Source organism: Salvia hispanica, chromosome 4, assembly GCF_023119035.1.
Source record: "Salvia hispanica cultivar TCC Black 2014 chromosome 4, UniMelb_Shisp_WGS_1.0, whole genome shotgun sequence".
NCBI lineage: Eukaryota > Viridiplantae > Streptophyta > Magnoliopsida > Lamiales > Lamiaceae > Salvia > Salvia hispanica.
Genome location: NC_062968.1, coordinates 22,186,856 through 22,214,523, shown reverse-complemented (window position 1 = coordinate 22,214,523; position 27,668 = coordinate 22,186,856). Strand labels below are relative to the sequence as shown.

At 38.2% G+C, this 27,668-nt stretch overlaps 6 protein-coding genes across 8 annotated transcripts in view; 4 read left to right on the top strand and 2 right to left on the bottom strand.

The window, feature by feature from the left end:
• Positions 1–3,598: 3,598 nt before the first annotated feature.
• LOC125220661 (protein FAR1-RELATED SEQUENCE 5-like) lies at positions 3,599–5,420 on the top strand. Its single transcript, XM_048122814.1, has 3 exons — positions 3,599–3,632; positions 4,142–4,904; positions 5,021–5,420. Exons 1-3 carry the CDS (start codon positions 3,599–3,601, stop codon positions 5,418–5,420), a joined length of 1,197 nt encoding a protein of 398 aa, XP_047978771.1.
• Positions 5,421–5,480: 60 nt separating this feature from the next.
• On the top strand, positions 5,481–6,476 carry LOC125220660 (protein FAR1-RELATED SEQUENCE 9-like). The gene has a single exon (XM_048122813.1). The coding sequence runs from the start codon at positions 5,481–5,483 to the stop codon at positions 6,474–6,476; it is 996 nt and encodes a 331-aa protein (XP_047978770.1).
• Positions 6,477–13,082: 6,606 nt separating this feature from the next.
• LOC125220659 (UDP glycosyltransferase 9-like) overlaps positions 13,083–27,668 on the bottom strand; it is a 15,381-nt gene continuing 795 nt past the window's right edge. Inside the window, exons 2-4 of the mRNA XM_048122812.1 lie at positions 20,263–20,277; positions 14,358–14,777; positions 13,083–13,796 (exon numbers count right to left, since the gene is read on the bottom strand). Coding sequence (XP_047978769.1) covers positions 13,083–13,796; positions 14,358–14,777; positions 20,263–20,277 — 1,149 coding nt within the window. The remainder of the gene's footprint in view (positions 13,797–14,357; positions 14,778–20,262; positions 20,278–27,668) is intronic.
• Positions 17,147–19,974, top strand: LOC125223530 (BTB/POZ and TAZ domain-containing protein 3). Of its 2 annotated transcripts, none has more exons than XM_048126716.1 (6): positions 17,147–17,353; positions 18,267–18,610; positions 18,708–18,803; positions 18,883–19,218; positions 19,298–19,611; positions 19,696–19,974. In XM_048126716.1, the coding sequence occupies exons 2-6, from the start codon at positions 18,284–18,286 to the stop codon at positions 19,814–19,816; spliced, it is 1,194 nt and encodes a 397-aa protein (XP_047982673.1). In that variant the 5' UTR covers positions 17,147–17,353; positions 18,267–18,283; the 3' UTR covers positions 19,817–19,974. The 2 variants fall into 2 exon arrangements, with proteins under 2 accessions (XP_047982673.1, XP_047982672.1); XM_048126715.1 differs by having other exon boundaries at positions 17,150–17,353; positions 18,708–18,838; positions 18,912–19,218.
• LOC125223533 (U5 small nuclear ribonucleoprotein 40 kDa protein-like) lies at positions 21,204–23,338 on the top strand. Of its 2 annotated transcripts, XM_048126719.1 has the most exons (3): positions 21,257–21,325; positions 21,704–21,766; positions 21,989–23,338. In XM_048126719.1, exon 3 carries the CDS (start codon positions 22,056–22,058, stop codon positions 23,079–23,081), a length of 1,026 nt encoding a protein of 341 aa, XP_047982676.1. In that variant the 5' UTR covers positions 21,257–21,325; positions 21,704–21,766; positions 21,989–22,055; the 3' UTR covers positions 23,082–23,338. The 2 variants fall into 2 exon arrangements, with proteins under 2 accessions (XP_047982675.1, XP_047982676.1); XM_048126718.1 differs by lacking the exon at positions 21,704–21,766 and having other exon boundaries at positions 21,204–21,325.
• On the bottom strand, positions 23,618–27,549 carry LOC125223532 (probable sugar phosphate/phosphate translocator At1g48230). The gene is made up of 9 exons (XM_048126717.1): positions 27,239–27,549; positions 26,498–26,605; positions 26,067–26,098; positions 25,943–25,993; positions 25,132–25,193; positions 24,777–25,038; positions 24,251–24,516; positions 24,074–24,162; positions 23,618–23,956 (listed from the first exon to the last, which is right to left on the bottom strand). Exons 1-9 carry the CDS (start codon positions 27,320–27,322, stop codon positions 23,795–23,797), a joined length of 1,116 nt encoding a protein of 371 aa, XP_047982674.1. The 5' UTR covers positions 27,323–27,549; the 3' UTR covers positions 23,618–23,794.

Below are 27,668 nucleotides of genomic sequence, written 5' to 3'. Positions count from 1 at the left end.
TTTGGTGCCTCGGGTCTTTCTAAAGTTAAAACCCCGATGGACACTTGAAAATGGCATGATAATTACTATTGTTGATAAAACTGTTTTCGTCCACTGAGTATGATTATAAGTACTCAGCCCTGCATGTGTTTTCCCTATGTGCAGGTTGAGCGGTGGCGAGCGGGCGGCGGTGTTGAGAAGGAAATAATATCATGATCTGTTGGAACTTTAAGTGTCGTTGTGTCTCCATACATAGCTTCACTTCTCTCTTGATCGCTTCCGCTATATTATGAAAACTTGTGATCTTTTGGTTGGGTTAAACTCTTTTATCTCGTGGGAATATTTTGGATATGGAACAGTTGAGAATATTTTGGAAACGTTGATAAGCATTTATTGCGATAGCCTTTTGTTGGATTCCTTTGCTAAGGCATTATTCTTCTTCTACTTAATTGTTCATTAAATGTTTTGGTTAAATCCCTTTTTAAATGGAACCCTAGCCTATGATCTTTGATGCATTTAAGTCCGCCTAGTTAACGATCGCCGCATTTATTATACCCTAGATGGGCGGGTCGTTACAGTTTATGGTTTCTTGTACTCCGCAACCATCTTCTCCACATCTATCGGTCCTCTCTTTTTTGCCTCCTCGAACTGATGTGACGCAATTCTCCTCAACACATAGTCAAAGGCCCTATTGTCGTTGTTATACAGCATTGTTGTACAATATTTGGCACGAAGAAACTACAAAGACTTTGATTGTTTGTTTGTATGATAACATTTCCGGTCGGTGACCTTCGTTCCCATACGACGCATTGCATAAAGGTCACAATCTATGGTGTCATCTTTTGTACTCCGTTTCAGCTCTAGAACATTCACTTTTTCTTTTCGAGCGATTTTTCCGTAGCTAGAACATTCACCTAAACTACAAAAAAAGATAGTATTTCCATCATGATAACCAATACTGCAATATTGTAAACGATGCACTGCAATCTATAACTTACAATACTGCAATATTATAAATGATGCACTGCAATATTTGGTGATATACAATACTGCAATATTGTAAATAATGCACTGCAATATATAATCAGCAAAATTGCAATATCAGTATACATATATAACTAGAACAACTCAGTAGTTTGGGAATGCAACTGTACAAATATGTAAAAGATGAACTATATGAAACTAGAATTCCAATATGAACATCACAATAAACATGAATCAAGATAGGGCACAATGCACTACACAAACTCCATAAATCAGTCAGTAAACAAAAAGCATAGAGCAAGCAACATAATTCAGATTCATCAATGTTTAGTAATACTAAACATATTACATAACTTAGATTCATCAATAGTTTGAGAAAGCAAACAATTGAGTCATGAATCGAAATTGAGAAACCAAACATGCAAAGAATAAAAATTCTCAAAAAATATCCATGTTCAAAATTCATTACACATGACACCAACCACAAACATGCACTATATAGTGCATTAGTATGCAATCACATAATATAAGATATGCGATTTTTCAAACCAACATGAACTACGCAAAATAGAATTACAAACCTACCAAAATGAACATAATATAAACAAACATCTTCTAAATTAAAGTAATTAGCGAGAGAAAAATAGGAAAAAAAAAAAAAAAAAAAAAAAAAAAAAAAAAAAAAAAAAAAGAAGAATCAAGTACTAGTCCACAAATCATATAGCAAGCAAAAAACATAGATCTAGCAACATAGTTCAGATTCATCAATGTTTAGTTATACTCCCTCCGTCTCCCATAATTTGTCACATTTGACCCGGCACGGGTTTTAACAAATGTAACAGAACGTGGGTTGAAAAAGTTGGTGGCATGTGGGTCCTACTTTTATATATTAGTTTTATAATAAAATGTGAGTAGGAATGAGTTAGTGGAATATGGGGTCCACTACCAAAAATGGTAAAAGTGAAAGGTGACAAATTTTTAGGGATGGACGAAAAAGGAAATAGGTGACAAATTTTCAGGGACTGGGGGAGTACTAAACACATTACATAACTCAGATTCATCAATAGTTTGAAAAAAAAAAGAGCAATTGAGTCATGAATCAGGATTGAGAAAGCAAACATAATCATAAACCAACCAAATCAGAATTGAGAAACACAAACCCTCCAATTGCACCGCTAAACAGAGTAACTCAGATATTTACCTAGGTGTAGTCAGAGAAACAAGCAACTAAACTCAATTCACAATCGCCAACAAAATTTCTTCATTTGGACAAGCAAATTCCTTCTAATCGTCGATGAAATTGGATTTTTGAGGGTTTCCTTTCGATTCACCATCGTCGTCCCTTCGTAATCGCAATTATTCACCGATCATTGATGGCAATTCACGTTAGGTTTCAGAAAAGAGTCAGAGTGGTAGGAGAATTTGGGTAATGGGGAGAGAGAAAGGGTTTTGGCAGAGAGAGAGCATCGCTGATTTTGTGGAGTGAATCATCACACCTAATTTGGGGGATTTACCATATTAGTTATTATTTGATGTGACAAATTATGGGTTGTGAGGATGACAAAGAAATGCAGCTATTTCTGAGGCCGGCTCAAATTGGTTTTATAACTTTATTTGTTCTTTAGGATGAATTAATTAGTATTTAATGATTATTAGTATTTAATGATTATGTATTACAATGATTATAGTTTCTAGAAGGTGTTACTCCTCCGTCCTACAAAATAGTCTCATTTTGACTCGGCATGGGTTTTAAGAAATGTAATGAAAAGTGAGTTGAAAAAGTTGGTGGGATGTGGGTCCTACTTTTAAAGTATTGGTTTTATAATAAAATGTGAGTAGGAATGAGTTAGTGGAATATGGGGTCCACTACTAAAAATGGTAAAAGTGAAATGGGAAAAACTTTGAGGGACAGACGGAAATGGAAAAATAGGACAATCTTTGTGGTGACGGAGGGAGTATGATTTATTTCTTATTTTTTTGTTAGTAAATAAACATAAATTTTAAAGGTGGATAGTGGAGATTGAGATGTTATGAACTTGTGATTTAATTATTGATTTATGATCATGTATTCATAGTAAATCTTATTTACTTATTTTATTTTTATTTTGTAAATAGACTACATAGTTTACAAAATTATTACACTCACATTTTATTACTCTCTCTGTCCGCTATTAGAAGACATTTAAGTTTGGCATGGATTTTTAAAAATATGAATGTCAAACTCATTTATTTATATATATATAGAGAGGTGTATTCATATACTTTTCCTATATTATATGCTTTTTCCTTTTTAATCCCATCCATTTATTCTTATCATCTAATGGCCGAAATTAAGGCCTGATCATGCATTTTTTATTAATTAAAAAAAGGGAAAAGGACTTTTAAGGGAATGACAATGTTGGTGGTTATGGAAAGTCCATGGTTTTCTCCTCACTGAATATTGCGTCGTTTGTTCTCTTCTTCTCCCAGAAATTTTTCTTCTCTTTCCACGATAAATTAACCTTTCTTCTATTTCATCTTTCAACGTTTCTTCTTTGTTAAAAATCAAATCGCACGATTGTGCGTTTGTGCGCTTTTTTTGGGAGTGTTCCCGGAATATTATCGTTAATACAATGGAGAAGGTGGTTCTTCAACAATGGACGAAGCTTATGATTCAAACATGGACGAAGGTAATTTTTTTCGAGAAGTCATAGTTTTTTGGTAAAGGGGGGCGCCTAGGGTTTAGAATTGAGCATGAGTTTGCTTAAGGGAGTCGCCTAGGGTTTAGAATTGAGTTTGCATGGGCTAGGGTTTAGGGACGGGCGGCTTGGATGTTGTATTATTTTTTAATCTTAATGTTCATTCATTACTGGATAATGTAAGGTTGTGAAAAAATAATTCAAGTAGTAGTTTCTCTTGTTTATGGTTTTCAAACGTTGATTAATCTAGGGTGTTGTGTTATTAGCTAAAAATAATGTAGTTTTAGTACTATATAATGTACATTATAAGATAGCTAATGCACGTTTTATGTTGCCTTTGTTATGGTTTAGACACGTTAATTAAACTAGGGTGTTGTGTTATTAGATACATATAATGTACATTTAGTTCTGGATAATGTAAATTTGTAGATAGATAATGCAAGTTTTATGGTTCATAATGTTTGTGTTAGCTGAGTTTTGTTTTTTGTGATTGTGTGCAGTGGTTGTTGTACCTGAGTGTTCGAAAGAGTTGAAGCCTGTGGTTGGCCAGAAGTTCAAATCACTGGATTTTTGTTTTGCGTTCTACAATGTGTATGCGCGGGTTGTTGGTTTTGATACTCGCAAATCACAAATGAGGAAAACTGATGGTATAATTACTTGGTACAACGTGGTATGCAACAGGGAAGGCAGCAAGAAGTCGAGCGAGGATGACCAAGCAAATGCACGGTCTGGTTTTTCGTTAAAACGTCGACGTTTATCCAAGCGTTGTGGTTGTAAAGCCAGTATCTCATTCAAGTTCTTCTCCGACGAAGGATTTTCAGGTTATGCTGTTGAGGAGTTTAACGAAGTTCATAACCTTTACATGGTTGGGACCGAGCATCAGCAGTTTATGTCAATCAATCGAAAGTTGGACGACGTACATCACCAATTTATCCTTGATTGTTCAAAGGCTAACATAGGTCCCACGCTCACGTTTAATGTGCTGAAGGAAATTATGGGTGGTTTTCAGCTCGTTGGCTGCAATGTTGGGGATATAAGGAATGCTTCACGAGACATCAAGGCATACGCTCATGGTTTTGACGTACAAATGGTTTTGGATGATATGGCTAGGAAGAAGGAGATGTCTGAAGCATTCACATACAAGTACGAGGTTAATGCTAGCAACCAGCTTGTTGCTTTGTTCTGGTGTGATGGTTTGATGAAGAGGAATTACCACATGTTCGGTGATATTGTGGCTTTTGACACCACCTACAACACCAATAGGTATACCTGTCGTGCATTATAACATTTCAATATGTACATTATTGTATGCATTACAATGTATTTTGCATGGATTATATATGCAATTTTCTTGAATTATGTTGGCTTATGTTACGCAGGTATTGTATGATCTTCGCGCCATTCACGGGAAAGGACAATCATGGACGACCAGTGACTTTTGCTGCTGGTTTGGTAAGCAACGAGAAGACAGGCGCTTTTGCATGGCTGTTTAGACATTTTGTCCAATGTATGGGGTTTGCTCCGAAGATGATTGTTACAGATCAAGATTTGGGGATGAGATCGGCTATTGAAGAGATTCTTGTCGGGACTCGCCACAGATGGTGTATGTGGCATATCATGCATAAGTTGGCCAATAAAGTTCCTGGTCGGTTGTTGCGGGACGAAGATTTCAAGAAAGAGTTCAATGCCTGCGTCTGGTCGGATCTGCTTGAACCCGACGAGTTCGAAGAAGAGTGGAATGGAGTACTTGAACGTTACGACCTGGAAGACCATGGTTAGTTGAAGACATTGTACGAGTACAGGCAATTATGGATACCTGCATACTTCAGAGATTTCCCGATGGGCTCGATGATTAGGACCACCTCTATTTCTGAGTCAGAGAACAGCTTCTATAAAAAATTTCTCAAGCCACGCAACAACATTGCCGAATTCTACTTGAATTTCAACCAAGCTGTGGATTTTCAGCGGAATAGTAGAACAAAGCTGGACTACCAAGACGCGACTGCCCTGCCTATATTGGCCACTACTCTGCCTTTCGAGAAACATGCTTCTACTTTGTACACAGATAGTATGTTCAAGAAAATACAAGAGGAGATCGTTGAGGGAAATGATAGATGTCGCGTTTTGGGGTTCTCATCCGCAGACAGTGTTGACACCTACAAACTTGGAGACAGCCTTCGCCATTCCTACTTTGTGAGACATGATAGGACTGACGACTCATATTCTTGTGATTGCAAACTATTCAGTAGGCAGGGCTATCTGTGCAGCCATGTCTTCTTTTTGTTCCGTAACAATGAAGTAAAAAAGATTCATGATAACTACTGTGCAAGTAGATGGATGAAGACTCCGCTGGTTAAGGCTGTCCATGGACATGTTGATGAGACTTTACCTACACAGTCCGTTTTTTATGAAAGGCAAAACGTTTCAAAGCAAGGGATCTCACTGTTCTATGGATTTCTTCGTCGATTTGAGACGGACATTGATGTGCTTCGTGCATTCGTTGGTGGATTGGAGGAACTTGGTAATTCACTTCACGCTGGAACTCCTTTGCCAACCGCTTCCGAAAAGAGGCGAATGATTGAACAGTTTTATGGAATGGAAAGGCCGGAAGTCGTCGAGGTCCACCCACCGGATGTGGTAAAGACGAAGGGGCACGCGAGCAGCTCCGCTAGTCGTCTGATTTCGAAGAGAGAAAAGGCTATCAAGGATGCTACTAGGCCCCTTAGACGGTGTAAGGCGTGCGATGAGTTGTGTCATCACGACTCTAGAAATTGTCCTATGCTTAAAGAGCTTGAAACGGAGAATGAGATGCGTAAGGAAAAGAGGAAATGTTGACTAATTTTCATTATAACATCATTATTGTTCTTGGTTTTGCGTTTTATGCTTAGTGTTTTAGTCTATTTATTCCCACTTTGAACTAGATTGTGTAAATGAATATTCATTATAAAAGTTTTATTGTGCATTATTGTTATCTATTTGTTACATTATTTGTTATATGCACTGGTATGTCACTTCATTAACCTCACGAAAAATTGCATTATAAATCAATTTATTTACATTATTTGTATAGTTATATGCATTGTAGTTTGCATAATGTATAACATTAATATGTTCGACAGCTTTGTTATACATTATTCCTTGTATATTGTTCATTATTAGGCATAATGTTGTAATTATTAAGCTATCTGAAGCAATTACCACTTTTCTGGAGCAAACATTTTGTACCTACATATCCAAAACATTCTAAATCACCTAGTTCAGGAGTATCCAAAACATTTAGTTCCAAAAAATCGAAAACATTTCAAGATATCCAAAGCATTCGAACCCACAAATTCGATGTTCACCCTTCCCATCCTAAAAAAACATCTAGTTCATATCCAAATCAAAAACCATCAAATTCACTCGAGCCCATAATTCTCGACCCACTTTTCAAAGCTGAATTTAGGCGGCCTATCCATCCAATGCTTCGTGGCTTGTGTTTGGTTGGTCCCAGTCTTCGAGTTGTGTGGAGAAGTTAGCAGCGCCGTCGCAAACTTCATGCGCAACAATTCCAGGCTCTTTGTTCCTTTTGCAGTTAGACCGCAGTCCCAATCCTTCTCCTTCTCTTCGAAGTACGTCTCCATATGCCTCATCACATACACCCCCGTGTCCACGGTGCCACCGTTGTTCCTCCACGGCATTGTCACGACATGCGCCCTACATTTTTTTACTTGAGCCGCCATTTTTGAAACCTTGGACTTCGTAAGTGCTGCTGCAAAGAATTTTTTCTACACGCCAAAACAAAACAAATTTGAACAATTGAACATAATGTACAATTTGTGATGTATAATGCACGAAATATAATGTGTAATGTATATTACCAGAACAGAGGGTGTGTCCCCATATTTCTCTCCAAATGTCCCGTGTGTCTCAGCCAATGTGTGATCAATGATGTTCATCTTGGAATCACCAATATCAAAACAGATCACATACTGATGGGATGCCCCCCAAACTGGGAAGAAAAACTGCACAACGGAAGCAGCATTAGCAAACACAATTCTCTCCAGTACATATAAGAAATGACTACATTATTTAACTACAACTCACCATTTCATACTTGTCCCACTGATAGCTTCCCGTTCCAATTGTTTCCTCCAACACCCTGGTCCAGAATGTATCGAACTGGAATTCTTGTGTCCATTCGGGTTGTGCGTCCACCATTGACTGAATCTGTAGTTTGTTTGTGTTAGCCGTTACAAACTTTAGATAATTATAGTAACGAGACATAAACATGGAGAGAATGGTGTTCACTCACGCATGGTCTTGTTGAGAAGAAAAGCCTGGAAACTGTCTCCGGCGCCTTGTTCTTTTCCATTGTATTCAGGTAAGAGCTCCATGTGTCGATAACATCGGGGCTCACAAGCTTGAATGGCGCTAATGACTACATCTCAATCTGCACAGTACTCTTCCAGTTGTCGTGGTACACAACTTGATTCATGTACATGTTTAACCAGTTAAAACAGTTTCATATGTCCCAAAAGTAAGAATATCTAAAGTATAAATTTTACCTGTTCGTTTTCGCCGTGCTAAGCACCCAGTAGTACAGTTGCTTGTCCACTGTGTGTGGCTTGGCGGTCAGTCTAACAGCTCTCTCGTGGAATGGAGACCGGGTAGCCAGACTTGGCTTCTTCATTCGTCCGGTTGCTTTCTGCAAAATAATAAAGACACATAACAATCGTTTAGTAGATCTATTACTTTAGTCCTTGTATTAACTACACTATTCGATACCTCATCCGCATCCGAATCCTGTGCGATCTGTTTCCCTCTTGCCTTTTTTTTATCACCAGCCTTTCCACCTGCATGTTTTGGATCTACAAGTTGCAGTGGCTCACTTGTTCGCACAACACCAATCACTACGCCCTTACGGGGTGCAGCAGCCTGTACCTATAAACAAGAAATAATATAACATTTCAATAATGCATGGCTACAAACTAATAATGCAGAAAATGAAGGCTTCCTTTAGATACTCAACCTCCTGCCGAATGTCCATCTGTTTGTCCATTGCTGCCTTTGAAGGTCCATCCCTAGCTGGCTGTTTTCTCTTCGCTGCCGGAACCTCAGCGCGTTTCCCTTTAGTTGTCTGGTTTTTTTTCAAAAATTAAATAATCTAAATGCACTGAATAATGCATACATATATACATATAATGTACAGAAGTTCTGAAAATAATGCAAGTTATACTTGAGATTATATTATTACACAATGCAAGTTGTGATTGAGATTTTTTTACCTTGACGGTGTCCCCTACTGCTGCACTCTTTGTTTTGTCTTTATTTTTCTCGGCTTTACTCGTTGCCGCTGCATCCACCCTATCCTTCACTTCATTGTCACCACTGCTTCTAGGCACCTTCAAACAAACGACCAAAAAAGAAAAACTGTAATATTGTTACTAATTAATAACACTTAATAATTTAGTATCTTACAACATACCTCAGTCGCTGCTAAACTGGAAGTTTTCTCATGCTGGCCACCACCATCTTTTGCTGTTGTGTCCCCACCCTGGTCAGCAGCGCCACCCGGTTCATCTTGTGCTGTATCATCAGTGGTTTTAGTCCCTAAACCACCAGCCCCGTCTGTCGTGTGTAGCAAACGGGTCAGGACATTCAAACCCGTCCAGCACAAAAGATGGCCTATCGAAGCCTCTTGCAATCGTCTTCTTCTTGTCGTATGCCGACATCATCTTTTCCATCTCATCAATCCACTCTTGACTGTACTCCTCTTCATCCTCCCTCGCTTGAGTCAAACGTGTAACTATCTTTTCTTGCTCAACCACATGTTCCTCCTCCAACCCCAACAACTTCTTCCCAATTTGAGTACCTACTCGTACGCAGTCATCCTCCATCATTTCAATAGGAATCATTTTGAAATCATCTATCCACGTTGAAATCGCGTAGCCCAAGAGAGTGCTTGACTTGATAAACTTATCTCTTATACGCTTAGCTCTGTTCTGGCTGGGTCCTGCACCGCCTCCTTTGTTCACATCTTCCACTCTCCTTGCTTCCTCTTCCACCAAATACTTATCTTTGTCTATCCGGTCCTCCAATCTCCCAGTACCGAATTGGTCTCGCTCAGCCTCCTCTCTTTGTTTTAAAGTTTTCCATCGTCCAGCCTTTTACTGTTGGCCAGGCCCGGCTGACTCGCCTCCGGATGTGAACCACGCGGTCCACATACGCCAACTGGTAAATACAGAGGTACTGAAATCCATTTTCTGGTATGCTTAATGCATGAATACACTATTTTTAATGCAAGAAATGACGGACAGTAATGCATAAGTAAAACAAAATATGAAATATGCTTCAATATGACCAAAATTCACTTTTAATGCAGAAAGGGTTTCACTTACCAATAAAAAGTGCATAGGCCCGGTGAAATATACAGTGTCCCCTTCTTCCATGTAGGATAGGTGGCCTCCAATACTGATAAGACGTAGCCGCACCAGTTGAGGCTCCTAATCTCATCAACATCGTCGATGAAGTGTAGAATCTTCGGCTTCAAGTTACCGTCCGCCGGTGTCTCAATTACTGCATTTTCTAGCATGAACATGAACATCCGCTTGAAATCAGGACCACCGTTCACCTCCTGCTTAATCACTTTCGCAACATCACCCGCTGTCATTTTGTAACGACTCTTTCCACAACGTTCTGCAACGTAGTCGTTGAACTGGAATTCGATTTGCTTATCAACTGGCCTTAAGATTGGTGTTGGCCCTTTTGGAAAACCTAACGTCAGATGGACATCGTCCTCATCGATCGTCAAGCCTCCACCCCCACACAACGGTATCTAGCAGCGTGCAAGATTCAATGAGTTGAGAACCCAGTAGGTGATGTACCCGGGGATCTCGCTGATGTTGTAGTGTAGCATGGCCCCGAATCCAAGTTCTTCCACTGCTTCCTTTTGCCGTGGGGTCAGCTCTTTCAAACAATTCACAAAGTCTGTGATGCTCCTTGTGTATAAATGGTCAACCTTTTTCCCTCGAGTCTTCCTCTTGTCCGCATCTTCAGTTGAGGTACTAGCCTCTGCCCTCTGCTGTTCCTTAAGTCTATCTCTAAACTTTTGTGCTACTGATAAAGGCAGTACATCATCCACAGCCTGATCTATATCCAATCTTGGGTGTTTGGAAGCTGCAAAAAGGAATAAGTGCACATTTACAATTAATGCATAATAATAACTAGATAATGTTAATGAACCGTATCATAATGCAGAAACTGTACTTAATAATGTAGCAATCACGTTTACAATCAGCTATGGAATACAGTTGTAATGCAAAAAAACATGACCAAAATGCAAAAAAAATGTTAAATAATGTTGAAATATTGACTGCAATGCACCAAATAAGCACTACAACTATACACCTTCATCAACAAAACTAACACAAACACAAATAATGCAGAAAAAGAACTGAATAATGTAAAAAAAAAAAGGTAAACCACTTCTAGCAACATTAAAGCAGAGATGGAATACAGTTGTAATGCAAAAAAATAGGAACAAAATGCACCAAAAATGTTAAATCATGCAGTAAATTTTTCTCTACCCACATTGTAGAATAATAATGATGCAAACCAAACAAATAATTCAGAAAATTTAATGAATACTTTTTAAAAATTTGCAACCAACTTCTATAATGTTGATATCCAACCGAATAATGCAGAAAAATAACTGCATAATGTAAACAAAAGGTAAAGCACTTCTAGCAACATTATGTCAGATATGGAATACAGTTTTACTGTCAAAAAACATGAACAAAATGCACAAAAACTGTTAAATAATGTTGAAATATTGACTGCAATGCACCAAATAAGCACTACAACTACACACCTTCATCAACAAAACTAACACAAACACAAAGAATGCAGAAAAAGAAGTGAATAATTAAAAAAAAGGTAAACCACTTCTAGCAACATTAAAGCAGAGATGGAATACAGTTGTAATGCAAAAAAACAGGAATAAAATGCACCAAAAATTTTGAATACAGTATGAAACTTCTCCTTAGCCGCACTGCAGAACAATAATGATGAAACCCAAACGAATAACCATAAAATGCACAACAAACGTTAAATAATGAAACAAACAATGGAAAAACACACAATCAGTTTCTTATAATGGCGCAGCATTCTCACCTTCGGTCTGCGTGGGCTGGCTCTTGTAGGGGCGGCCTCTTTTCGACATCGCAAAACTAACACACACAACAACACCACCAGAAAGCGCGTTAGAAAATACACCAGAACCACAAAATTCGAACATTTAAAGCAAAGTCGACAATAATCGTCAAATTGAGGACGAATACAACCGAAAACCCTAAAATCAAACCAAATTCTACTCAGAAACCAACAATAAACATCCAAATATTGATAACCCATCATCTAATGCTCACTATTTCACATTTTTCAAAGAAAATTTACTAAAAAGCGAGACTTAATACTCATACCTTACACGAAGAACGGAGATGTATACTTGACCGACGGCGCTCGCGCTCTTAATACTGAACTTTGAGACCCGGAATCGTCGACCCACGTCGCTTTTCACTGTCAAATTCTGCTTCGAAGTCGCCGCCGGTTCAAAGCTATTTCAACGGCGGCGGTTCAATGGCGGCGGCTAGGGTTCGGCTTGTTTGGAAAAATGAGAGAATTTTGGTTGATCGTGTTTGATTTGATAGAATGAGAGAGAGAGAGTAAAAAGTTGGAAGGTGTATCAAAATCCCGCTTAATTATCGGAACTGCCGTTTTGAAACGTGCTCCAGACATTATATTTTTACTATTATAACCTTATAATGCACAGAATGCTAATCATAATGCAACACGGGATTAATTTCATAAATCTAATCTTGACCGTCCACTACTATAATCTAATGGATGTGATTAAGAAGGAAATAGTACTCTAAGGGGTAAAAGTAGCTTAATGCTCCCCTATATATATATATATATATATATATATATATAATTTTCACATATAAAAATGCAATCCGTCTATATATAAAATGCAATTTAAACAGTCAATATCTAAAATGCAAAACTTAGCAATAAAAAATGCAATCTGCATATAACAAAAATGCAATCTGCCGAAATTCATTTATACCTTCTACAAATGCATATTGCATTTTTTTGTATACAATATTGCATTTTTCGTGCCATGTGGCAGCACGTGGTTGGATGTACGTTGTAACTTTAAAATTAGTTGTTATACTAGTACACCCCTATATATATATATATATATATATATATATATATATATATATATATATATTATATATATATATATATATATATATCAGTTTTATAATAAAACGTGAGTGAAATGAGTTAATGGAATATGGACTCTATCATTTAACTTTCTATCACTTTATCTTATAAAATCAAACAATTTTTTAAAATTTAAGCTGATAAAAAAATAAGACATTTATCGGCAGACTACCTAAGCAAAAGTTCCTCAACAAAATTCTGAATATTACTAGTAGAAGTCCCACCACATCCCACTGCCTCCTTAGCCAATCTCTTCAACTCACAAGCCTTCCTTCTCAACCCAACCCCTCTCTCCCCTCCCACAACTCCTTCAATGCACACAGCAATCTCCTTCCTCCCCACAATCCCACTCTCACACAATCCCATCCCAACCCCAACTCCCCACACATCCTCAATAAACTTGGCGTCCGTCTTCTGGTCCATCCACTGTGGCACGGCCACGACGGGCACCCCGTGCCCGACCGCCTCCAGAGTCGAGTTCCACCCGCAGTGGCTCAAGAAGCACGCCACGGCGCGGTGGGCCAGCACTGCGGGCTGGTCGCACCACGCCACCACGAGGCCCCTCTCCCCCGGGTCAAAGTCCCGGGGGAGCTTGTTGGCCTCGGACGCCCTGACCACCCACAGGAAGGGGCGGTTGGTGGCTGCGAGGCCGTGCGCGAGCTCCTCCATCTGCGGCTTTCCGAGGGAGGCGACGCTGCCGAAGGAGACGTAGACGACGGAGGCGGGTTCTTTCGAGTCGAGCCATTGTGTGATGCAGGCGTCGTGTTTCGGTTCGAACATGTTGATGGTGGTGTGCTTGTTGTTGTTGTCGTCTTTGTGGTTTAGGAGGATGGTTGGGCCGATGGTCTTAATTGGCCATTTTTTGGTCATCCACTCTAATATCTGGTTTTCACATATAATAAGAATTAAAATGGTTTAAGTCAGACTATGAACAACTTAGATGGTAAAACGTTTTATGATTAATTAATATGCATCCAGTGCTAATAGTATTGGTAGTGGAAAAAATAGAAAATAGAATGATTGATTCAAAACTAATAAAGTATTTATCAATTGTAGAAAATTCCCGTGGAAAAAAAACAGAAAGTTCAGTCAAATTTTAGCCTATTGTGTGACGCTAAAAATCCCCAGGAATAATCATGAATTTTAGATTTGTTCTCCATCATCACATCAAGTTTGTGTAATATGGCAGCCAAAACAATTTTATACCAATGAGGTAAACGATGTCGTCAACAATATATTATTAGGCAAACGGATTGTTTCACCGTGAGATACAAACTTGATGTTTTCTAGGTGATTTTTTAAAAGTTGTCCGGCGAACCAAAATTTGACGTTTTAAGGTAATTAGCCCAATTTAATTTGTTACATGAATCTGAACAAATTTTCAACCATGATTTTGGTTGGGTATTATTAGACGACGACAATCAAATTCCAACACGCACACACCTCTTTCTCGAGCATGTCGAACGTGTTGATGAAGATCCAATCCGCCTTGTCAAGATTCAAGAACTGGCCACAGAGATGTTTGAGAATGGTCTGCTTGTCATCCATAAACGCAGCGAGGTAAGGCAAATCCTTGACCCCAAGACAAGGCAGCGAAGGCAGCCTCACCTCCCCACGTTCCTCATAAGGATACCTCAAACCCCCATTCCCCAAATGGTAGAAAATCGCGGAGGCCGCCGCGGACATCGTGAAGAGCGACGCGCAGAGCAGGCCCCGGGCCCGGGCCACGTCGAGGGCCCAGGGCATGGTGGAGTCGTAGACGAGGAGCTTGGCGGGGGAGGCGGAGCGCTGGTTTTGGTCGAGGAATTGGGCGAGGCTGGCTGGGAGGATGGATGTGAAGCGGCGGAAGTAGGCCTCGAAGGACTCGGAGGCGGGGATATTCTCCTTGCCGTCGGAGATGGGGGCGATGGAGACGGAGGGGGAGGAGGAGGAGGAGGAGACGGTTGCTTTGGTGATGAAGTCGGTGGTGACGAGGACGGTGACAGAGAGGCGCATGGAGGCGAGGCGGGTGGCCAAGGCGAGGGCCGGGTTGATGTGGCCCTGCGCCGGGTAGGGGAGGATTAGGACGTGTGGTGGTGCTGCCATTGTTGTGTGTGGAGATTTGAGAAATTTGGTTACAAAGATATGCAGCTCTTTATGAGGCTGGTGCAATTGTGCGGTGATTAATGTTAAGTGGATATTTGTGATATTTTTATAGTCTCATTTTTACATGATACAAGTTTTATACTATAATTTTTTGACTTTATGCAAAAATAAATTTAAAAAAATTAAATTAATGAAATATGGATTCTATTTTAATATATTAATTTTAAAATAAAATATAAGTGTTATGATTTAGTTGAGGGGTATTAAAAATCAAACAGGACTCTTATGATTTATTGATTTATATGTATAGATGGTGTTATGATTATATTACTCCCTCTGTCTCATAAAATTATGTGCACTATTTATTTTCGTCCGTCTTACAAAATGACTCTATTACTATGGAACGGACGGAAATGATAAAACGCCCCTATTACATGGAAAGGGGGGAGTACAATTTTAATTGGGAAAATTCCAAGGATTTATGACGTCGTGAATTAGAAACCGATGCCCCAATTTTCCCTTTTCATCAAATATCAACATAATTTTTGTAGAAGGTAATTTATGCGATGATTAAAGATTCACGTGAAATTTACTAGTATAATTTTTGCATGAATTTATACTATCGCACCAAATTACTTGTTTGCACGATATCGTTGGTATTTATATTGTGTTAATATAATTTATTTATACAAGTATAGCAAAACTAGGTGCTGATTTAACCTATAAGATAGAAATGTGACAGTGTTTATGCAGGGGTGGCAACCGTCCAATCTTGGAATTTAGCAGCCATCCAAACCCCACCCACATTCTATTATTTTTCTAGAAAATTCGAATAAATCGAGATCTTCCTAAGAAAAGAAATTGGGCCAAAAGACTTAACAATTCTGTAGTTATTCTTTTCCATTTTTTAAAATTGATTTCTTCACCATATTTATATGGTAGAAGTATCTAATTACTAACTTGACTCCCTTTAACAAAGTAAATCTCGTCATCCATGAATCATTGTCCTCAAAACAGGAAAGAGAAATATAAATTCTAATCTTGTCTGTGAATTTGCACAATTTTGTCATTATGCCTGTTGGAAATAAATCAAGAAGTTGTCTCTTTCAAAATACGGGTCAGTTTTTATTTTTTAAGTAATCAAATTTTTTTAGGAAAACAAGAATGCATTTAATCTCATCATTAAGGAATTTATCATAATATTAAAGTGACTTCCGTAGCATATTTGGTATGAAATTTGTATGCAGTTCTCATAATATTAGTATTGGTCTATTTGTAATTCATAAATCAGGTTAAAGCATGGTTAAATTGTTAATCGTTACTTCATTTTTTTAGAAAATTATTAAATATGAACCAAAATATATCGACTATAAGCTAACACATTTAATGTGTTATCAAAAAAGTGTCTTTGAGCAAATGTACAATACTAATTTTTTACTTTAGTCTAAAGGAAATGGGTGGAAAAATTAGTAAAATATTAATAACATTTTTATATATTAATATTATTGTAGAATGTGATTGTAACTAATTAGTGGAACTGGATTATGTGGTCTATTCACTATAAATGAAAAAGAGTAAATATGTATTTTATTAACGAATATCCCAAAATGACAAAAGGCCTCTTTTATTCGCAGGCAAATAGAGTACTTTTATCCATTATTAATAATCTTGGTATGGATTGTACGAATTTTAATCCCAATCTAGTACTATGAAAGAGATGAAAAACATAAAATTATCTCATCCATTATTAGTGAAAAATAGTCTATCTTGTTAGACAGAAGAATCTATCAAATATGGAATGAAATTAATTTTAGAGTCTATCTCAATCCCAATAGATAGAAACACCTACTCAAATGAATTAAATTATTTTTATGGACGAATTAAAATGAAAAATCAGAATGTATTAGTCGATAAATTATAGAATATACTGTTACAAATTAAAAAATAAAAATCGTAAGAAATAAGCAGAGACAAGAAAATCATACTATCAAATGATTATATAGTGCTAAAACAACAACTCAAAATTCTAAAGCTATGGTGAATATTAGGTATACATACGCCAAATCATGAATCTTGTCAGTTGAAATTAGTGGTCGGAGAAAAACAATAAATGAATCCACGTCATTCATCGAAAAAGCAAAGACTATTCACAAGACTTTCTAAAGCCATCCACCACCAACAGCCAAAAACCTTCTCTTTCTCTATTACAGTTCACAAATATTGAGTTTATCTCCACAGCCACCTTTTCTCCATTTCTTTTCCCTTGATTTCAGCTACAAAAGCTGCATTCACCAATTGTATTTTGATAATTAATCAAATTGATCAAAAAAAATCACTTGTCACTCTGTTTTGAGGTAAGCTTCACAGCTTGTGCTCTGTTTTCTACTGTTGCATTTATGAATTATTGGTTCCTTTTTTGGATTGGTTGAATGTGGCGTGCATATTTTGGCTCTTTGATTCTGAATGTGTGAAAAGTTTTGATCTTTAAAAGAGGGAAGCTTTGTTTTCAATGGTTTAGATTGTAAAGCTTTGATCTTTTAATGTTTCTTGAAGAAGACAATCTTGATACTTAGATTTTCTGATGTTTGGTTTATGTCTACAATTTTGTTTAATTCAACAGTTAGAATATTGATATTCATTAATTGCAAGGCCTGTTTATCTGGATTTCAATGGTGAGCTTGAGTTAATCTTCAATGGCGGATGGGAGGGTTCGAGGGGGGTGGGGTTAAGGGAAAATTTCCGAAAGAATCAACAAGTTTGGTCGATTTCTGGTCAATCCCGCAACTTTTAAAAATAGTTTTAGAACATATGTAAATTATGGACTTTGTTGAGAAAACCTTGATTTACTTTTCTCATTAGTTGATGATGAAGCGCATCTTAGTTGGTAGGACGTTTTCCGTTGATCCTTTCCACTGATAGGTCGGGGTTCTGAACCATTATTGATCATTTAGAAAACCAGTGTGGACAATTCTTTTCTTTTGATGGAAGTTCTTTCAAGAAAAGTGTATATGTGGTGGGGCACCTGAAATGAATTTTGTGCTGTCTTAATCCTCTTAGCCAATGGTAGTCCTCTTAGTTGGATCTCTTTCCAAGAATAGGTTGTTTCCATTGCAAGCTTCCCACAAACCTCAAATGGAAAAATTCTTAGACTTTTGCTCTTGTAAGGAGAAGCCTCAAAGCTTTCTAATGCTGCTGATTCCATACCCGTTTCCTTCCGTGCTGGATTTGTCACGCCTTGTTACTTACTTATAATGTTCCACAATGCAGGTAAACAATAGAGGTTCATGGGCTCTTCGGCTGTTGAGATCTCGTGGCCATCCTCCTCTATTGACTCGTTTGAGCCCTCTTTCGTTATACAGATAGAGGGAGGGAATTCATCGGATAATTTGGACTTCCTTGAGAGTGCAAGGCCTTCACCACGTCCCCGTCTAGATATTCCAAAACCTCCTCCACTTCCTAGGAGAAGATCGAATAGGGGACTTGCAGCATCATGTTTCGTTCCAAAGGAAACGAAAGATATATGGGAGAAGCTCTTCAGTGAGGGGTATGGAGCCGATGTGCACATTTTGACAGACTATGAATCGATAATTGCTGCTCATCAAAGTATTCTGGTGAGCATAGTTTAGCAATCACTCCATTGTTTTATATTCAAAGTTTTGAGTTTCTGATTAGTTTGTTTTTTTTGTTTTTCGTTTCGTTGATCTGTAGAGCATTGCATCTCCAGTCCTTAGGAATCTTTTACAGCAGTCTAAAATCAAGAATCATGTGAGAACTATTCGGATTCCTGGTGTACCGTGTGATGCGGTTCGTGCATTCATCCGTTTCCTCTATTCATCTTGGTAGGAAAAAAAGCATTCACTCTTTCATATTCTGATGATTTCAGATGTCAAAATTCTGGTTTTTATGGTGCAGCTATGGAGAAGAGGTGATGCAGAAGTTTGTCCTCCATTTACTGGTTCTATCACACTCTTACGTCGTTCCATCGCTTAAAAGAGTCTGTGAACAAACGCTCGAACGAGGCTGGCTGACCAAAGAAAACGTTATTGACGTGCTGCAGCTAGCTAGAGGTTGTGACGCTCCACGCCTTGCCTTCGTCTGCTTGCGTATGATAGTTCGCGACTTCAAAAGCATCTCCACTACCGAGGCGTGGAAGGTGATGAGGCACGCTGATCCCACCCTCGAGCAAGAGCTAGTGGAGTCCGTTGTCGAAGAAGATTCAGTGAGTCACCAATCCTTTACTACATACTAGTGGAAAGTGACCTCGAAGAGAGCTGTCTTATGTTCTAACCGTGTCGCAGAGGAGGCAAGAGAGGTCGAAGAAAGTCGAAGAGAAGAAGGTGTACGTCCAGCTGTACGAGGCAATGGAGGCTCTGCTCCACATCTGCAAGGACGGGTGCAGGACAATCGGGCCTCGCGACAAGGCTCTCAAAGGGAGCCAGGTTGCCTGTGGCTTTCCCGCGTGCAAGGGGCTCGAGGCCCTGATCCGCCATTTCTCGGGATGCAGGACGAAAGTCCCCGGCGGGTGCGTGCACTGCAAGCGCATGTGGCAGCTGCTCGAGCTGCACTCGCGCATGTGCAACGACCCCGACTTCTGCAAGGTCCCTCTTTGCAGGTAAGAGTGACATGACACACCACTTTTGTGAATGTAAATTGATTTTTATCAAAGATTTGATTGGAAATGTTTGGAAAATGTTAGGCATTTTAAGGTGAAGATGATGCAACAGAGCAAGAAAGAGGAGGTTAAGTGGAAAATGTTGGTGAGAAAAGTGACAGCAGCAAAGAATGCTCAGAAACTGCTCTCATTTAGAAGGTTTTAGTTTTTAGTAATGTGAATACATATGGCCAATATTTTAGCAGGCCTTATTCAGATTGAAATAATCAATGTAATAATTTAGATGAAATGAAAAAAATATAAATGTACAGAACAATTTAAGTGTCTTCTTATAAAGTTGTTGTCTTGGATTTCTTCTGTTAATTTTCCCTTTTTCTCCTTGCATTTCATGTGTTCATGCTACCATTTTCATCAGCAGAAATGTCGAAACATCGCAATCGAAAAGCAAAAAGTGGAAATGAATGAACATTATGATTCATGTTCAATTGAATTCATAACTTATTCAAAGGCAATTCTGGTGAAAACACACATCTACTGAGATGGAGATGTTTCTTGAATGACCTTTCCTTTATCTCTAAGCTTAGCAATGGTTTCCTTCAAGGCTTCTTTCCTCTTCTTGCTAGCAAGAACCTTTGCTGCCAAACCAGTCACATTTGGGTCCTTCTTCTCCTCGGGCGGGGGAGGAGGAGGCCTTCTCGCGGCTCCCCACGCATTTCCACCACCAACACTCAGTCCCAACAACACACCAGCCAACCCCATTGCAACATCCCTACATTCCACACATTCTTACTTAGAAAATATAATCAAGAGTCTTAAAAAAAATGTAGTGATCAAGAAAATCAGACACAAACCTCCTTTGCACAGATGTTTTCTGATGAGGAAGTGCAGCATTGCAAGCATAGAATCTTGTGGAGGTTGAGGGTTTTGGTGCATGGGGAGTAATAGGGGCTATGCCTATATGGCTCATGCTTATTTTACCTAGCTTTATTTTTGGGGGAATTTGGAACTTTGAAGAGTATATATTTTTATGTGCATCAAGAAATTTAGTTTGTGGATAGTGTTGGCCTTTACATCCTTTGATTAACTAGGTGGTGAGACTTCATTGGTTGCTATTTGATAAGAGGGCTAAATCTTGTGGCCCTAATTCAATGAAATTTGACCCTTTACAACATGTGTATGTGTGCTCTTTATCAATTTGTCAAAATTTTATTCCAAATAAAATTTAAGGTAAGGGAATATTATTTTGGCACCCCTTCAACGAAATACTCCATATGTCTTCCTCAAACCAAATGTGCGAAACATACTTTTGTAAAAAAGTCATAAATTGAGTGAACTATAACTATATTTTGATGTTTGCACATTCATGATCCCTTAAAGAATTTGTGGGAAGTCCTTGAACTTGAATTCAAAAAAATGTAAGAGAATCTAAAATGCAAAGCACAAAGCTCAATAAATTTCCAATAATATGGTGATTTGCATTATTATTTATTTTTTACTTCTTAATGATTTGAATTTTGACATGGGAAATGAAAGTTCCAACAAAAGTGGAGGCCCAAGAAAAAAGGATGGGCCCAATCTAGCCCATTATTGAAGGCCCACCAAAATAAAAAATTTCCTTTCCCCTCCATTTTTTCCAATCAAATCTTCAGCTGTTCCAGACTTCCAGTGTTGAAGAGCCCTAGGTTAGGGTTTCGGAACTACCTCTTAAACCAAGGTAATGTTTCTACGATTGCATAATTTTAGTGTTTACGAGCTTCTCTTTGATGCATAATTCATACTTTTCCCCGATTGTAATGTGCATAATTTTGCTCTGCGTCTTCCCCATTTCGGGTTTGTTAATTAGATGATCGATTTTCATTTTTGTCGTGGCTGGTTGTTTTCTCTCTATTCGTTTACTTTTTTATGGTTGATTTGCGCTGTGCGTACTGGAATTTGTAATTGCCACTGGAGATTTAGTTTTGCTTGTTTTAGATTTGGCAAGTCATTGCTTTGGATAGCTGTGGACTGTTTTCAGTAGATTTGTTTTTGATCGACACTCTCTCTCTCTTTTCTTTCATGTTCATGATTTTGCTTATGCTTGGGTGGTGTCCAGGAAGGAGTAGTTGGTGCTCAAAACGTTGTGGATTTATCTTTTGCTGGATTTGATGTGAATATTGTAAGAAGGCTGCGGTGTTGATTTTGTTTATGAAGGAATACATATGAAATCTACGGAATGCTTTGAGTGTGGGAAATTTATTCTTGCTGATTAGGGTGGAAGAGTAGATATAGTTTGTTATTTGTATCATGCTCTTTGATCCTACAATTCTTATTTTTCCTACTAGTATTGTTTAATTCTGTATCTTGTCTGATTTGATGGCATCATGAATTGTGTAATCAGGCAGAGCTAAAGTTCACGGCTATTTTCTTCATATTCAATCAAAGGTCTAACAGAAACATAAACGACAATGCAAGTCGAAAGTGCTCTTTCGGTGGTTGGTCCAAAGCCAACAGAGTTGTCAACTTTCACACACAGCTTTGGCCCACCTGGTTCAGGACCCAATGGGAAACAGCGGACATCAAGCTTAGAAGCGCCTATAATGTTACTGGCTGGGCATCAAAGTGCAGTCTACTCAATGAAGTTTAATCCTGCTGGGACTGTCATTGCATCTGGTTCACATGACAGGGATATCTTTTTGTGGAATGTGCACGGTGACTGCAAAAATTTTATGGTCTTGAGAGGGCACAAGAATGCTGTCTTGGATGTTCAGTGGAATACTGATGGTTCGCAGATAATATCAACAAGCCCTGATAAAACTTTAAGGGCATGGGATGTTGAGACTGGGAAACAGATTAAGAAGATGGTCGGGCACTTGTTTGTTGTGAACTCGTGTTGCCCTGCTCGGAGGGGCCCTCCTCTTATCGTCAGCGGATCGGATGATGGAACTGCAAAACTTTGGGATATGCGTCAAAGGGGTTCCATTCAGAGTTTCCCAGACAAATACCAGATCACAGCAGTCAGTTTTTCTGATGCATCTGATAAGATTTACACTGGTGGCATCGACAATGATGTCAAGGTGTGGGATTTACGAAGAACTGATCCTGTTATGAAGCTTCAAGGACATCATGATATGATCACTGGTTTGCAGCTGAGTCCAGATGGGTCTTACCTTCTAACAAACAGCATGGATTGCTCCCTTCGAATATGGGATATGCGGCCATATGCCCCCCAGAATCGCTGCGTGAAGATTCTTGAAGGTCATCAACACAATTTTGAGAAGAACCTGCTGAGGTGTAGCTGGTCACCTGATGGAAGCAAAGTTACTGCTGGTAGTAGCGACTGCATGGTCTACGTATGGGACACTACTTCAAGACGCATACTGTACAAGCTCCCTGGCCATACTGGGTCAGTGAATGAATGCGTCTTTCATCCCAATGAACCGATAATCGGGTCTTGCAGCAGCGACAAGCAGATATATCTTGGTGAAATTTAGTTCTCTTATCCAACGTCGATCCTGTATGGTTGAGAAGTGAAACTCTTAATTGTAGGATTACTGTCTGTTTGGTTTCTGTGGTTATGTGCTTTGTAGAAGAGATTGAGTTACGCCATGCCAAATTTTACGAATCTCTTTTTAACATGTATCAATTTGCCGATGATCAAAATAACTGTGCCTTACTTCTATTGATTCTGATGTATCATCTCGATGTTAGTTGAACAGTTCTTCATTTATTTCAAATCGTTCAAGTGTAATACAATTTCTAGTTGCTAGCTCAGTTAGATTAGGGCATTTTAAGCATTTATTTCAAATCGTTGAAGTGTAATACAATTTCTAGCTGCTAGCTCAGTTGGATTCGGGCATTTTAAAGTATTGTGCTGCTTGTGATATGTTATTTATATGGTAGTTGTTATCTTGTGAAATACTCCTTTATATAAGTATTTTTTGCCATATCTTTTGATTATCATCAATCTTTCTAATAACAACTTTGATATTGATATAGTACATGATACATCTGCATATTGTAATGGGAATTAACGCAAACAGCCTACTATTCCATTGCATACTCCAAACCCTCTTAAGAGGTGTTTTAAGTATCCATGATGATACTCTCTAGATAAAGAATTAACAATGCACTGCAAAAAAAGAGCTGCTCCAAGAATAGACCAACAATAGAAGGAACAACTGTAATTCAATCCCAGCACCTATCTCTAACTAGGTTTTGACCTCGACAACAGACCCTTCGAAGCAGGAATAAAAGGGACGTCCTCATCTATCACAACCTCTATATGCCCACTCCTTGCGTTCTTTAATCCCATACCATTGTTTGAGGAGTTGTCGTCCAGACCATACATATTGGAAGATCTCAGATCCTGTACCAGAACACAATTTTGTTGGTTTATCAAGAGTTGACGAAATAGTCATTTAGGAGTGATGTGAAAAATATTGGAAGATTGTGAGAATTGTTTTTAACGAAGAAGAATTTTTACCTTTGCTGTTCGTTCACCATCTCCGGGAGATTGGGATGACCTAACATCATTGGCCTTCAAGTAATTGTACATGACAACACCACAAAGGGCTGTAGAAACAATGATAACTTCAAAACATGGTCTTCAAGCAGACTACTTTCAGAGAAATACAAATTTAGCATGGAATAAGATTTGTACCAACAGCATAACCGATGATATTAAGCTTTGTGATGGCTGACTCCGGGAAAATGACAGTTGAAAGGGCGATAAGAATCCAGTCTTTCAGAACACCAGCAACTCGAATAGTAATAGCACTGGTTCTACCAATTACCAGGAAGATTGAGAAATTTAAAGCCAATGCACAGAGTGCATTTGAGAAGAATATCCAAAAATTGAACCGGATCTGTGATACTTCAATCCCGGGCATCTCCAAGAGGTACCATGGTACAAAGAGGAACACAAAACTGCAAAGACAAGGAAAAAGGACATATCAAGTATTATCCATGTTCAATACATATAATAAAGCTAAATACTGAAAAGTCAATATGGCCACCAAGCATCCATAGCATGTTTAGTTGGAGATGCCATAACCCAGATCATCAAAGTTGGTACAATTTCACTGTCATACTGGATCAGCACAGATTTTAATTTTGCAAGATGTAAGGCATGCACTTTCCTATGTGCATTTCTCAGAAATTTTATTTTATCAATGGAAGAAGTGTACCTGCATGGAGCAATGTAATACAAGCTTGTGATAGGATTGAGTGTTAAGCCCTTCTTTTGAAGAAGAACTTGGGTGAGAACCAATCTAAGAGCTTCTGCAAATATTCCGGTAACTTGATACACCGTGCCCACTACATTAAAATGGATTTCCCCATATGATGATATCACAACCCCAAAACTGACCAACAGCATGTTCAGAAATAAATCACATCTTAATTTGTCGGTTCCACAAAGAACAGCCATGAGAAAAGTGGCAACTGGCACTGCCATCAAGTATAATTATAAAATAATAATCAGTCATCTTCCTGTGCCTGAAATTGATATAGAGGAGGTCAAATGAAAATAGGTAAACATACTCAAGGCTTTGAGCATCTGGATGAAGGCCACAGAGATGAATAAGTAGGCTGTATTTCCAAACCTGTACAAAAAGTATAGACCTAAGTAAACGTAGAAAAGAACATGGCATATAAAACATAGTCTGGCATAACCAAACACAAACACTCACTTATCCACAGCTGTTAGGGAATTTCATACTTAAATCCTATACTTTCAAAGGCCAAAGCAAAACTATGAGTAGATTTTATGTTTGGTTTTTTGTAAATTCTGTTCCTGTATCTCAGGCCTCTGCATATTTATTACCCAGTTTATATTTAGTTTGTGAAAGATTACTTTGTAAGCATCGACCTAATATAAGTGTGATGGGAATTACTGAGAACAGCTATAAATTTAAGGATAAGAAACAAAGGTGTATTTAACATTTAATCTTACCATAAGAAACAAAGGTGATAGTTGATACTATAATCTCTTGAACATTTATTTCCATGCATATCATTAAGAGATTAACCATAGTAAATTCAACTTGTACTAAATTGAGAGAAAAACTGAACTACACACTTCAGAACAAACAATGTGTTGTTGTAAACATCACGATTCATTTTTGCAGGGGCTGTTAGCACTGATGGTAATATTTAACAAGGTAAAACTCCAGTATATAAAAGAACACAGACAAACTCATGATACTCTTAAGTAGTCACTAGTCAATTTTTAAGTCTCCTAGTAATAGGTGATTAACAATTACTGCATAAAAGGTAGCAAGTCTCTGATGTAGCATACAAAACCGTGAAAGCGAGCAAGGAACTTATAATCTGTGGAAAAATCATCACATACCAAAGACTTGCCGCAAAGAATGCACTGATAGGAATCACACATGTCGCATATCTGCAAACACCAAAAGACATGATCAGACTAGATGCTATATGAGGTGAGTAAGAAAGAGGTGAACATCTCTTACATTTCAAAAGTCATCTTCACAGGTGATACAACCTGAAAAGGGGGGGAGGAAATGATATTGAATGAAGGAATATAAAAGGCAAAGGAAATAAGACGAGATTACAAACTGACAACTGTAGTAGGCTGTAGGAAATCACCGAAGGATAGAAGACAAAACAGTTACCAAACTTCAACAAATTAAACTCAAACATAATTTTCTCTCACAAGAGTTATCTACAAAGCTGTGGTGCCTTATTTCAATTTGAATCTAGAGTATAGTATTGGCTAGAGATAACACCTAACCTAGAACATCAAAATTCAAACTACAAAGTATAAACTTTTAAGTAGATGATAAAAAAAACTATCATAGGGGCACAAATGATACTCATGGTAGCAAGAGAACAGCAAGAATAATGAACTACTATAACATAAAAGAAGCAAAACAATCTGTACCTTAAGAACACGGATCAGAACGAATGCCACAAAACCTGAAAAGCCCATATGAATCATGGTAAGAGTTATCGGCAATGGGAAATTGAAATACTTTGGCGACAGAACCCACTGCAAACAAGAAAACGTAAAAGGGGGGTAAATGTGAGGTCATAAATATTGAAGAAAGCAACAACAAACTATTTTGTATACTAATGGAAACTATAATGGTTACAATAGTTAAAAAATTTATTTCTTGTGCATATATAACAAAATAACTAAACATCTAAGCTTAGTATGTTCATATATTTTTAATATTTATCAATTATATACAAGAGTCTGGGAACATTTGAGGGTTGAGACCTGGCCCTCTATCATGTAAATAGACAGAGACAAAACACATCAGCATTTACACCTTTTCCTTTTTTTGTTTTCTTTCAGTTTTGCTACATGCAAAAAGTGGATTATTTTCGAGTATCTTAGGTACAAGATCGCTATCCTCTTTAATGGACAGCACAGAGTTCAGGAACCACAAACTAATGTGCACTGTATAACATTTTTGCAGAAAATGAGTATAAGCGAATCTTTTAATCGTATTCTGTATCATATCTTGGCCATTTTGTCCAAACATAACCCCGTATGAACAATGCAAATCACTTAAACTCTAACTGGAAGTTTAACATGGTTAAGGGTATCAACCATACACAATGCAAATATGCAAAACTATGGCTGTGATATCATGGCCATTAAGCAGGCTATACATACCTTGTTATACAGAATAACTCCCGAGGATAGTGTTATGTACACTAAGAGATACAGGTAGGTCAGCAGAAGGTGTTTGCTGATCATTGTGCCTAATTTGGTCCCTTCCAATCTATGCACTCATGCCCCGAATATCACAACCTGAAATTCGTCCCTACTAAATCTAACTAAACTAGTTATTTTACAACAAATCGACTGAACAAGATGCTAGATCTTCTGAAGATTCTCTCATTCATTCCCTTGACAAATGACAAAAATTCGCCTTTCCGGACAGAATAGCTAATGCTGCAACTCCAACAGCCATTCCAACCTAGACAATGATCAGAATCCATCAATACATCGGCATTACAAATGAATTACGGTCCATTAATTTCATCAAAAATCTACATTGTCAGTTTAATACACCAAAATAGCAGCTACAGGCTGGCATTGC

Bases quoted from the DNA above. Each gene is read 5' to 3' on its own strand.
- LOC125220661 (XM_048122814.1), top strand. From the start codon at position 3,599: ATGGACGAAGCTTATGATTCAAACATGGACGAAG. The intron at 3,633-4,141 runs GTAATTTTTTTC...GATTGTGTGCAG, and splicing joins TGATTCAAACATGGACGAAG to TGGTTGTTGTACCTGAGTGT. The intron at 4,905-5,020 runs GTATACCTGTCG...TATGTTACGCAG, and splicing joins ACCACCTACAACACCAATAG to GTATTGTATGATCTTCGCGC.
- LOC125223533 (XM_048126718.1), top strand. From the start codon at position 22,056: ATGCAAGTCGAAAGTGCTCTTTCGGTGGTTGGTCCAAAGCCAACAGAG.
- LOC125223532 (XM_048126717.1), bottom strand. From the start codon at position 27,322: ATGATCAGCAAACACCTTCTGCTGACCTACCTGTATCTCTTAGTGTAC. The intron at 26,606-27,238 runs GTATGTATAGCC...TCTTGTTTGCAG, and splicing joins GAGTTATTCTGTATAACAAG to TGGGTTCTGTCGCCAAAGTA. The intron at 23,957-24,073 runs GTAAAAATTCTT...GTTCTGGTACAG, and splicing joins ATGGTGAACGAACAGCAAAG to GATCTGAGATCTTCCAATAT.
- LOC125223530 (XM_048126715.1), top strand. From the start codon at position 18,284: ATGGGCTCTTCGGCTGTTGAGATCTCGTGGCCATCCTCCTCTATTGAC. The intron at 18,839-18,911 runs GTAGGAAAAAAA...TTTATGGTGCAG, and splicing joins CGTTTCCTCTATTCATCTTG to CTATGGAGAAGAGGTGATGC. The intron at 19,219-19,297 runs GTGAGTCACCAA...ACCGTGTCGCAG, and splicing joins CCGTTGTCGAAGAAGATTCA to AGGAGGCAAGAGAGGTCGAA.
- LOC125220660 (XM_048122813.1), top strand. From the start codon at position 5,481: ATGGGCTCGATGATTAGGACCACCTCTATTTCTGAGTCAGAGAACAGC.